General features: G+C 41.1%; 1 protein-coding gene across 8 annotated transcripts in view; it reads left to right on the top strand.

Annotated features, from left to right (window-relative positions):
* Gpatch2l (G-patch domain containing 2 like) overlaps positions 1 to 12,562 on the top strand; it is a 55,287-nt gene that overhangs the window by 30,351 nt on the left and 12,374 nt on the right. For 6 of the 8 annotated variants that reach the window (XR_007593621.1, XR_007593625.1, XM_050152423.1 and 3 more), the window contains one exon: positions 11,299 to 11,393. The exons of 1 other annotated variant lie outside the window; for it this stretch is intronic. Coding sequence is in view for 4 of the 7 variants with exons in the window: in XM_050152423.1 (XP_050008380.1) it covers positions 11,299 to 11,393 (95 nt within the window). In the remaining 3 variants the exon portion in view is untranslated. Of the gene's footprint in view, positions 1 to 11,298; positions 11,394 to 12,562 lie in introns of those variants that run through there. One more of the 8 variants, XR_007593624.1, reaches the window with a different exon arrangement.

Below are 12,562 nucleotides of genomic sequence, written 5' to 3'. Positions count from 1 at the left end.
TTTTCTTCCTTTCTTCCTTCTCTCTCTCTCCCTCTCTCTCTCTCTCTCTCTCTCTCTCTCTCTCTCTCTCTCTCTCTCTCTCTAAGCTAGGCACCACAATATGCATCTATAATTTCAGCACTGGGGAGGCAGAGACAAGAAGATTCCTGGAGTTTGCTAGTCAGACACTCTAGACAAATCAGGGAGCCCTAGACTCTGTCTCAAAAGTTGGAAGACAATTGAGGAAGATGCCTAATACCAACCTGCAGTCTCTATGCACATATAAGAGCACCTGATGTAAATGTACACAGAAAAGCACATACGTGAACACTCACATGCACACAAATTAAAAACAAGAGTAACGACCATCCATGCTGAGCTTGACCTTCACAGATCAAATGTTGTTGGTCTGGGGAAAAGCCCAGGCGTTGATGTGATCTTTGAGCTTCTGAGGTGACTACTATGCAACCAGGGTTAAGAACTGTTGCCCAGAGTCCTGGTGGTTTCATGACTGGCCCTAACAGGGCACCTATTGTGTAACGGGTGCAGGTTCCATGCTTTGGTATTGTGAGCATTATTCGTCATGGAGGCAGACCACTGGGATTTCATTAGCTCCAGAGATGCTGTTCTGGTGAAGAAGAGTTATCTAGCATGGCATGTGACACAGAGTTGATGAATGAGGCGTGGAGGGATGCATAAACATTTGACTGTCTGGGTAAACTCCATACAGCTGTTTTAGTTTAGTTTGTTTGCTAGCATGCTAGCGTTGGCATTTACTGTTGAAGTAGTAGTGTGTAGTACTAAGAATCGTTGCTCTGCAAACAGCCAGATGGGGTGGTTGATGTTCTGCTAGAGGCAGTGGTATTGCAGATAAATTCATAATGAAACCAGAGCTATAGGCAGCTTTCCCCAAGATGAGATTGTGAAGAACCTACCCTTAACATACTACCTTCAGAAAGCAAGTAGAGACTACCAGTCACTTTTCCCTCTGACACATGTTATTGGCTTGCATATTTGAGTGCTTTGTGGCAGTTTTAGATTCCTCTGATTCCTTTGTCCTTCCCCCTGATTTGGAAATGCATCTATTTCCCATTATTCTCTAAGTTCTGAAATAGGAAACACTGTTCTAGTGTCCTTTTTGCCCCTAAACAGGCCAGTTTCCTTGCAAATAAGCTTTTCCATTTGTGAAATCTTATTTTCAACTGAGTAAGGATAGCAGATTCCCAAGCATGTATTCATATAATAAACATGTATTTTACTGAGAGAACAAAAAGTCTCAACATCTCCCGTTGTTTTCATTGCTCCTGAGATGTTGGGCAGAAAGCATTAAGAGCATGGGAATTAGTAATGTGCGGTAGACTCCGATTAGTTTCTTGGATTTACCTGGACAAAGCTTAACCTCGTTTGTTCCTCAGTTTCCACATGTTAAAAGTGCAAAGGTTTTCTTACTTGACTAGCAAGGATTGAAATGAAATAATGTATGTAAATATTAAGCAGCCTGACAATCAACATTATTTTGGGATTACTTTCCTATCCTATTCTTAGGGTGATTTTAAGACCTTTGAGCTGGCTCCAGACTTATTTGCTAATGAGATGCTGCACAGATTTCAGGGCCTTAAGTGGCCTCAAGTTGACTCTAAGAAGAGACATTTGGACAGTGCTTGGGAAGAAAGAGGGACCTTCCTACCCATTAGAGAGTTGAAATATGATGGGCCTAGCTCATTGTAATTCATTTTATCTGTTCACAAGCATTATGATCTGCATATCAGAGTTGTGTGCCCAGCTGGCTATGCCACTTGACAAGGAGTTTCAAAGAGCAAGAAGAAGACTCAATTCATGCTATTAATTTTGACCTTTGGAGCCATAATAAACAGCCTCAGGTTTTACCCCAGGGCTTGGGGAAAGGAACCTTTTATTAGTCCTCTGTCTGTCTAGGCTGCTGTGACACAGTAGCCCCCACTCAACTCTTTAGTGTCTTGGTTTCAGCCATGTGCGAGGAAGGGTTTTTCTGTAATGGTATCCATATATGTCCATAGGTTGTCCACGCCTGTTAGACCCTCCTGCTGTATACACACAGTTCTTGAATCTTCTGCTTCTTTTGAAGGGGCTTGTTTACAGGGGCTCTTGGGTGGCTGCCGTCTTACTGCATGTGTGGAGTGATGAAAGCAGTTTCTGTTTGTCCTTCCATTGTAATATATATCTTCCCAGCGGATGCCAGGTGATTCTGCTCCTGTGGGTGACATCCTGCCTTGACCACACCAAGGGAAGAACTTAGAGGCAGTTTTAAATGCTGTTAGCCCTTTGCCACAGGTTGCTAAGGGTTAGGCTTAAAGGGAAGGCCATCAGGGAGTTGTCAGGGTCTCTTCTTGCTAGTTGAACGTTGTTCCTTGTATAATTGTGAAGTGGGTCTGTCCCCTTTGTGTCACAGGCCTGTGCAGGTCAGTGAAGGAAATTCTTTCCCCAACTAGGTGTTTAATAAATGCCAGGACCCTGAAGATACGATCACAGGTGAGTCAGGGTTCTTCCTGCTTCTCCACATGTAATTTTCCTCTCCCTCATTTTACCCAGTGCTTGACTTGTTCCTTGATTCATTCACCATGAATCTGCCCTGTGTGCCTCGAGCATAGACTTTTAACAGGGCAAGCCTCCATAAATTTTTGTTGAAAAAAAAAATTGAGGTGAATGAATTTGTAATTAAGGAGAATAATTAGGATATATGCTATATGACCTTTGGTGCTCACTAACACCCATTATCCCTCAGGTGTTACCTAAGGAGAAAATAGAGCAAACAAATGCCTCTTTTTGTTGTTGTTTCAAACACCAAAAATGAACTTTTTCATAGCTTTTAAAGACAAGCAGTTTGAAGGTGAACTGTTCCTTAGATTAGCTTGCCATTGGCAGACAAAGACTGCTTTTGCTCCTCTGAGCGACTTGCAGTATCTTTGTTCTAAGCCAGAAGCAGTCACTTGAGTTATTTTTTTGCCAGCACTGGTTCTATTAAACATGCATGTATTTCTCTCAAAGTATTTTTTCCCCCTAAAAGTACATTCCTGCCCCTGGGACATAGTAATCCGCCCAGTTTCCTAAGTAACGCCACAGTTTGGGCAGCTCACCTGACCCTTCATTCTCTGCAGAAAAAATAAAGTAGGAATGCTGTGTTTATATGAGGATATAACGAGTTCTCTTTTCATTAATTGTTAATCTTACCATTCACCTTCACAGGAGAAGAATTTACTGGCTGCTTATGAAGGAATATATTTTTTAAAGTGTATTATTTATTAATAATTATTCCTCTTTCCTATCCTTTCCCTTCTTTGGTGTATTGTGTGTGGAGGGTTGCATGTTTATGTGGTGTGTGTGCATGTTTGTGCATGTGTGTATGTCTAACTGCTTGAACATCAAATCCAGAAATCACTGTTGGCGTCTTCCTCAGATGCTTGCCACTTTTTTTTTTTTTTTGCATTTATTTCTTGTGGCATCTGTGCCATAGCACTCATGTTGAGGTCAGAGGGCAGTTTGTGGGAGTTGGTTCTTTTCACCACGTGGGTCCTGGGGATCAAATCCAGGTCATCAGCCTTGGCAACAAGAACCTTTACCCATTGAGCTGTTTCACTGACCCTCCAGTGAACTATAGGAATTCACTTGTCTCTGCCTCCCTAGTGCTGGTATATAATAAGTGTTGGGCCTGGTCTTTATGTGAGTGTGGCAAATGCTGCCACAATTCACAATAGGAGACTGTGCCACCAGTAGGAGAAATACGGATTCCAACATTCATACTGTGAAAGAACTGCCTGCGCCAAGTACTCACTGACCTGTGGGCAGATAGTCCTGAGACCAGGCAGATGAAATGTAGCAAGAGGAGACAGGCTCTCTCTTTGGGTTCTTGGTGTCTAGACTGGGAACTATATTTTTATTATTAAACCTATATTTATTTAATTAACATCTAGCCTAAGATTTAACCTCTGTTAGTGACTGGGCTATCACAGTGCTGTCAGAATTACCTAGGAACACATTTCACAGTAACACTTTTACCAGTTCTGTATACTAAATGCAGATCTTAGCCAGATGTGTCTACTTTATGAAAGCTTCTTACATGATTCCAGTAACCATTTATCATACAGTCAGGAGTGGTGTTTTAACCTGTTAGACACACAGGTCTAACTTCTAAATACTTTGTCCTTGTTCCCGAGTGGCTGGGATAATCCTTTCCCCAGCACATGCGGTTTGTAGCACAGGGATGCTCACATCTCTGGTTAGGTCTTGTAAGTCCTCTGCCTCTCTTACTATGGTAGGGCTCTGCAGGCCAGTGAACTTGACTCTTACCTCACATTTCTATGAATGGGATGTGTTGTTTTGTTGTTCTGAGTGACTGGGACTGACTGTCACAAAATAAAATAGCACACACCGGTAAGCAACACATTAAAGAAAAGCCAAGAATCAGATCCCCATAAGTGAATGTGGGTGGGAGCTCAGTCTCTTTATTTTTATTTCCTCCCTTAAAATATTTTTACATCCACTCTTGAATTATTTTGTAACAGTCAGCCAGCCACACACACACACACACACACACACACACACACACACACATATACCAGAACTGCTTGGGCAGGAAACAGAAGTTGTCTGTCCACATGCCAGCCGTCTCCAGAGGAACCCAAGCCCCCCAGAAACGAGCCAGCAGGTTCCCTTTCTGGTTCCCTGTGTTTAGAGCACTCAGCTTCTCCTCTGGCTTGTTCTGGGTCCTTCTCCTTCGTTTTTGTCATGTTCTTCCCAAGCACTGGACCTTGGAACACCCAAGCCAGTATGCCCCTAATACCAAAGAGAGAAACATGTCTTGCTGTCCTCTTGTCATAGTTTGACCTTTCCTTGTTCCTTCTTCAACTCCTGATAAGGAAGGGACATAGAACAAAATCTCTCATGTTTTTGGCCTACCTCCTGTGAAGCAGTTCTCTAGTTTGGGGCTGGGCTTCCGTGTTCTAAGAGGGAAAGCATGTTTATACTGAGACTTAGGACTGCACATGCCTTCTCGTTCTCAACACTCCAGTCTCTGTGTTACTCACTTTCTGTTCCCAGAAAATCAGATCAGACTTGGTTGGAAGGTAAGATCTGCTCATCACTGTGTTCCTAGTGTTTAGTACTGTGTGTGGCACATAGTAGGTGCTCAGGAAGAATTTAGCTAATGTTGGAAGACACAAAACAACTATTGAGTCAAAAGAAATAATTCATAGAGAAATAACAAACTTTATAATCAGGCAAAATGATCACCTAACATTTTTTTGCTTGGTTTGCTTGGGAATCTTCCATTTTTTCCTCAGCTGTAACTAGAGAGAGTTCCAGAAGTTAAAGGAGTTAGATGTTCCAGGTAGCAGTTAGAAGAAGGATTAGGGTTGTTACACAGAGAAACCCTGTCTCTAACCACAGCAGCAGCAATAACAGGTTTAGATCATTTAGTGCAGCAGCATTTACCCTCAAGTCTTTGTGCTGCTCGGCAGAGATGGGGCAGGAGAGTGCAGACCCCTCTGACGTCTACAGTGAGTCCACAGTAGCCCCCTACCGACATATAATGCCCACTCTAATAAGTGGTACTTAATTCCATTTGCTAAAAAAAGTATTTTTATAACTGCTATATTTTCATTTACAGTGGTTAGAATTTAAGCATTTTGGTACATTAACAAATTCATATTTTTACTTAAAGCATATTCCTTGAAAATGTAAGACAAGTAAGTTGGCAATGTGGGCCTTTCATCATATTACAGACATAAGCATGCAGAGCTTGGAAAGTGATGGATGTGATATAAATAAATGCCATTCAGCAAAGTCTGCATCTGTCTCCTAACACTTGCCATCCAGCAGTTTTCAGAAAATCTGTTCATTTTATGTGTGGGTTTTTTTTTTTTTTTTTTTTTTTTTTGCCAGCATGTGTATCTGTGCATTGTGTATGCAGTACCTGTGGAGGCCTCAAGAGGGCTTCTGATTGCTTAGAATTGGAGTGACCAATGGTAGTGAGCTGCCAAATGGTTGCTGAGAATTGAATCTTGTCTTCTGCAGGAGCAACCAGTCTTCTTAACCATCATCTCTCCAGTCCCCTAAAAGCTGGATTGTTTGGTTTTTTTGTTTGTTTGTTTGTTGTTGTTTAGGTTTTTTTTGAAAAAGGTGTCTCTGTATTGCTCTGGCTGTCCTGGAACTTGTAGACCAGGTGGTTCTCAAACTCAGAGATCCACCTGCCTCTGCCTCCCAGGTTCAGGGATTAAAGGTGTGTGCTACCACCACTGCCTAGCTGTAAATGCTGTTTTTAAAGTAATGTTTTTTATGTTATCTTTTGAAAAAAAGATTTAAAAGTGAACCTTGCCAGGAAGAAGCCCAGAATCTGCTGCCCCTCTCTCTCCTATCTCTCTCCCCATTCCCTACTGTCCTGACCTAAGAACTGCTCCCAATACTTACTCTGAGAAGGAAGTTGGTGAGTTTTTTGTTGTTGTTGCTTGTTTTTTTTTTCTTACCAGAGATGGGTTTGTTGGTTGAAATAAACTTTATTTTTATCTTTTTAAAGTTAAATAATTAATTAATTATTTTCCTAGTCAGATTACAGTTTCCCCTTCCTTCCTCCCTCCTCTCCTCCCAGTCCCTTTCCCCATCCACTCCTCCTTTCTCTTCAGAAAAGGACAGCACCCTCCCCCCTTGTATATCAGCCAGCTATGGCATATCAAATTTCAGTAAGACTAGGCACCTCCTCTTCTATTAAGGCTGGATGAGACAACCTAATAGGAGGGAAGGCAGCCCCTGCTCCCACTGTTAGTAGCCCTACAAGAAGAAGAAGTTACACAACTGTAAGATGCACAGAGGGCCTAGGTCAGTCCCGCACAAGCTCTCTGGTTGGCAGTGCAGTCTCTATGAGCCCCTCTGAGCCCAAGGTAATGATTCTGTGGGTTTTCTTGTGGTTTCCTTTACCCTCTGGCTCCCATAATCCTTCTTCCCCCTTTTCCACAGGATTCCCTGAGGTCCACCTAATGTTTGGTTGTGGGTGTCTGCATCTGCTCTCATCAGTTGCTGGCTGAAGCCTTTCAAAAGATGACAATTGGATGAGGCACCAGATCTATGAGTACAGCAGAATATTGTTAAGAATCATTTTATTGACTATTTTTTCTGGTCATGTTTGGTTCTATCCTAGGTCTCTGGGCTATCCAGCTTCTGGGTCCTGGCCCTCCTGGCATTGTCAGGGGTGGGCTTCCTCCCCTGCTATGGGTCTCAGGCTGGACCAGTCATTGGTTGATCACTGCTATAATTTCTGTGCCACCTTTACCCCAGCATATCTTGTAGGCAAGACAAATTATAGGTCAAAAAATAATGGGGCTGGGTTGCGGTCCCAGTCCCTCCATTGGAAATCTTGCCTGGTTACAGGAGATGGCCAGTTCAGGCTCTGCATCTCCCGTTGCTAGGAGTCTTAGCCAGGGTCACCCTCATAAATTCCTGAGAGTTTCCATTGCACATGAGTTTCTCGCTCATCCCAAAGATGCCCCTGATTCCAGTTGTCTTTCCTAGTACTCTCACCTCCATCCTTCCCCTCTTTCTGTTCCCATGCCCTCCCTACCTTCTGTGTACCTCCCACCCCCATCCGCCTGTGAGGTCTATTCTATTTCCCTTTCACAGTTTCCTCTTGAGTCCTCCCCCCTTGTTACTTAGCTTCTTTGGACCCATGGATTGTAGCATGGTTATGCTTTATTTTATGACTAATATCCACCTGTGAGTACATTCCATGTTTGTCTTTCTGGGTCTGGGGTACCTCACTCAGGATAATCTTTTCTTTTCTAGTTCCATCCATTTTCTGGCAAATTTCATGACTTCATTGTTTTTAACAGCCGAGTAATACTCCTTTGTGTAAATGTACCACTTTTTTTTTAAATCTATTTTTCAGTTGATGGAAATCTGGGTTGTTTCTAGTTTTTGGCTATTACGAATAAAGTTGCTATGAACATAGTTGAACAAGTGTCCTTGTGGTATGATTGAATATCCTTTGGATATATGCTGAGTCTTGAGGTAGGTCGTTTCCCTATTTTCTGAGAAACCACCATGCTGGTTTCCAAAGTGACTGTACAAGTTTGCATTTATTCCCACCAGCACTGGAGGAGTGTTTCCCTTGCTCTATATCTTGCCAGCAGTGACTGGTCAACATCCTTGTGTTTTTTATCTTAACTATTCTGACAAGTGTAAGATGGAATGTCAGAGTCATTTTGATTTGTATTTCTCTGATGGATAAGTATGTTGACCATTTCTTTAAATGCTTCTTGGCCATTTGAGATTCCTCTGTTGAGAATTCTCTGTTTAGATCTGTACCCTATTTTTAATTGAAATTGGATTTGAATTGGGTTATTGGAATTGAATTATCTGGTTTGTTAATGGCTAGTTTTTTTGAGTTCTTTATATATTTTGGAAATCAACCCTCTGTGAGATGTGGGTTTGGTAAAGATCTTTTCCCATTCTGTAGACTGCCATTTTGTCTTTTTGATGGTGTCCTTTGCCTTACAGAGCTTTTCGGTTTCAAAGGTACCATTTGAAAGAATAAGATATTAATTGTTGATCTTAGTGCCTGTGTTGTTGGTGTTTTGCTCAGTTTTCTCCTGTGCCAGTTTGTTCAAGGCTGTTCCCCATTTTCTCTTCTGTTAGGTTCAGTGTATCTGCTTTATGTTGAGGTCTTTGATCCGTTTGGACTCTAGTTTTGTGTAGGGTGATAGATTTGGATCTATTTGCATTCTTCTACATGCTGGCATCCAACACCATTTGTTGAAGATGCTTTCTTTTTTCCGTTATATATTTCTGACTTCTTTATCAAAAATCAGATGTCCATAGGTATGAGGATTTATGTCTGGGTTTTTAATTCAGTTTCATTGATCAACCTGTCTGTTTTTATGCCAATACTATGCGGATTTTATTGCTATAGCTCTGTAGTAGAATCGGGAATGGTCATACCTCCAGAAGTTCTTTTATTGTACAGTATTGTTTTAGCTATCCTAGATTTTTTTTTCATATGAAGTTGAGTATCATTTTTTCAAGTTCTGTAAAGAATTATGTTATAATTTTGATGGAGATTTCATTGAATCTCTAGATTGTTTTTGGTAAGATGACCATTTTAATATGTTAATCATACCAATCCATGAGCATGGGAGATATTTCTATTTTCTGATATTTTCTTCAGTTTCTTCCTTCAAAGACTTAAGTTTTTGCCAAACAGGTCTTTCACTTGCTTGGTTAGAATTACACCAAGATATTTTATATTATTTGTGGCTACTGTGAAGGGTGTTGTTTCCCTAATTTTTTTTCTCAGTCCATTTGTCATTTGTATATAGGAGGGTTACTAAAAATTTTGTTAGTTTATTTTGTATCCAGCCACTTCACTGAAGGTATTTCTTAGCTGTAGAAGTTACCTCATAGAATTTTTGAGGTCACTCATGTGTGCTGTCATGTTTGTTTTTTAATAAGCTTACAGTGAAGAGAAAAGATGGCTAATGCACACCTGAAGTCCCTGTGGCAGAGCATGACCCAGCTAGGGCCCTTGCTTGTGGAGAGGTGGAACGCTGGTCTGTACATGTCTCTGGATCAGAAACACAATACTGTAGTGTTACTGCCTTTTCATCCAGACAGAAATCCTGTGTACCTTTGGTGTTCTGCTACACCAGACATGTGTGCAGGCACATGTACACATATATATGTGGGTATCCATGAAAGTCAGAAGAGGGCCCTGGATCCCATGGAGGTGAAAGTACAGGCAGGTATAAGACACCTGAGGTAGGTACTGGGAATAGAACTTTGATTCTTTGTAAGAGTAGCAAGTGCTCTTGACTCCTGATCTTCCTCTCCAGCTCTACTTCCTTTTCTTTAATGGGTGACAGCTGTTTATTTTATAATTGTGCCAAAATATAAATAACATAAAATTTGCTATTTGTAGCGACTTTTTAGGGTTCATTCTTTCTACCATTTCTTTTGTTTTGTTTTCCCAGAGACAGGGTTTCTCTGTGTAACTTTGGAGCCTGTCCTGGAACTTGCTCTGTAGACCAGGCTAGCCTCAAACTCACAGAGATCCACTTGTCTCTTCCTCCTGAGTGCTGTGATTAAAGGCATGCATCACTACTGCCCGCCGTACCATTTGATTTTTAAAATTCTTATTCCTGTAAGTTCTGGCTGCTATATACTTAATAAGGACCATCACCTGCCCTGTGCTGAGGTTGGTAGATCATTGAATAATTAAGAAAGAAGTGTCAACATGGCCCCTGCTCTCAGGACCCCTGTTCTTAATCTCAAGGAGATTAAGCCTCATTAGGGAAGCATGATGTATGTTCACCAGTCAAATAATGATTCGTGGCATGTAATCCCTGCAGAGTTCAAGGAAAGCTTTGTATAAAAGTGATAGTCAGCTTTATCAGGGGCAGTCTGTCCAGACTGCAGAAAAGGAGGAAGTCAGGGACTTGGGGAACTAAGATACTGTGTCGGCTATTTCAGTCTTAAGTCTGTTGTTTTCCAGAGAATCTGTGTTCTAGGGTAGAGCATTTGGTTGCGCTACTTGTGAAATAAACTGAATATCCTAGCAGTGGAACATGTTATTGATACATAATTTATATCTTTGAAAGTCACAGGAACCAAATTTAACTTGTGATATAAACACATATTAAAAATCCAGATTATCAGGGTAGAGAATTGATTCAGTGGTTAAGAACACTTGCTGTTCTTGAAGAGGACCCAACTTTGATCCCCAGTACCCACAGAGTGGCTCATAACTGTCTGTAACTCCAGTTCCAGGGGATCCAACTCCCTTCTCCAGACTTTACAGACATCATGCACACACAGGATATACATATATACTTGCAGACAAAACACTTATAGATAAAAAACAAACATTTTTAAATCCAGATTGTCTAGTGGCAGCAGAATTAACTTATTATAATTCTGTGTAAATGTCTCTGTTCACAGGAAGGGCATTAACCCTTTCGATGCATTATCATATGGAATAGGTATTTCATTAGTGAATTTAGCTCAGTTGCAGTTAGAGTTTTCATGTGAAAGCATGGTATAAAAAAATCACATAATGAAACACATATTTATTGAAACTTAAATATCTGCTTCTTTGAATTCTGGTAAAAAGTTGAGAGTGCCATGTATTGTGGGCTTTGCTTAATTCCAAGTCTGTCCAGAGACTGTTTTGTTGCCATACAAAAGATGATGCCTGTTTTGTTGCCATACATCTGTATGAGTCAGAGATTTCGTCTGGACAGTACAGTGTCTTACAACAAGTACCACAGAGTAAACATCTTCTTTCTCCTTTTGTTTCTGCAGGCAGGCGAAGGTACACTGGGGACCACCATGTTCACGTGACATTAAGAGGAAACGGAAGCCTGTGGCCTTAGCATCTTTACCTAGCTCTAGGACAGGTGATTATATATAGTTATCATTTGTAGAGCACCTGTTGTGTTCTGAACACTAAATGATTGTTTTATATACCTTCCCACGGAATCATGATAAGTGATCTGTATTCCCTATCATAAGAAATTGAGATGCTGAGAAGTAATTTCCCCAGTTCTCTCTGACTGTGGAGTCTGCATTTTCATTTCTCACTTGGCCTTTGTATTCCTGCCAGCTGTTCCCAGTCATGTGAACCTTCTCTGTAGCACAGACAGGAGGTGAGGTCCACACTGATAAACATCTAGCTGGATAGCAGTTTGGTTAGTAGTCAGAGGTTATCTGGGTTCATTTAATTTCTGCTTTAAAAATAATTTTTATGGCCAGGCACCTTTAATACTTGTACTCAGAAGGCAGAGGCAGGTTGGTCTCTGTGTGTTCAAAGCCGGTCTGGTCTACAGAGTGAGTTTCAGGACAGCCAGAGCAACACAAATCCTGTCTTGAAAAATAAACAAAGGTAAATAAAAATAAAATAGCATTTTTTTTTTACATATATTAGTGTTTTACTTGCTTGTGTATCTGTATACAGTGTGTGTGCCTGGTGCCTATGGAAGCTAGAAAAGGGTATTGAATTTCCTAGGACTATAGTTATAAATGATTAGAATTCATCAAGTGGGTGCTAGAAATAGAACCTGAACCTTTGGAAGAGTAGCCAGTGCACTTAACCACTGATCCATCATCTCTCCAGCCCCTGTCGCCTCTGTTCCTCCCTCCTTCTCTCCCTCCCTTGGCTTTTTTGAGATAGTGCCTTACTATGTAGCTCTCACTGTGGAGATTATAGACCAGGCTGACCTTCAACACACAGAGATCCATCTGCCTCTACCTCACCAAGTGCTGGGATTAAAGGCGTGCATCACCACACCTGGCTCTGTTCACTTTCTTAGTTGGTTTATACGGCACATTGTATTCTCATTGGTTATGTATAATAGTGTGTTCATTTTTACTCATCATGAGATGTCTAATTAAAAACATTTTCAGGTTAAACTTTTTTAGTTTCTATATAAAATTCATGCCAGTTGGTAGAAGCTAAAATAGTGACTATCTTTGATAGGAGAGTGACCAAGAGAAGACACAGAAAAATCTGGGTCTCTGGAAATGTTCTCTATTACAAATCAGGCAGGGGTGACATGGGCATTTATAT

Source organism: Alexandromys fortis, unplaced genomic scaffold, assembly GCF_014885135.2.
Source record: "Alexandromys fortis isolate MF-2015 unplaced genomic scaffold, M_Fortis_MF-2015_v1.1 scaffold_47, whole genome shotgun sequence".
Taxonomy (NCBI): Eukaryota; Metazoa; Chordata; class Mammalia; order Rodentia; family Cricetidae; genus Alexandromys; species Alexandromys fortis.
This window is presented reverse-complemented; position numbering and strand designations above follow the sequence as displayed.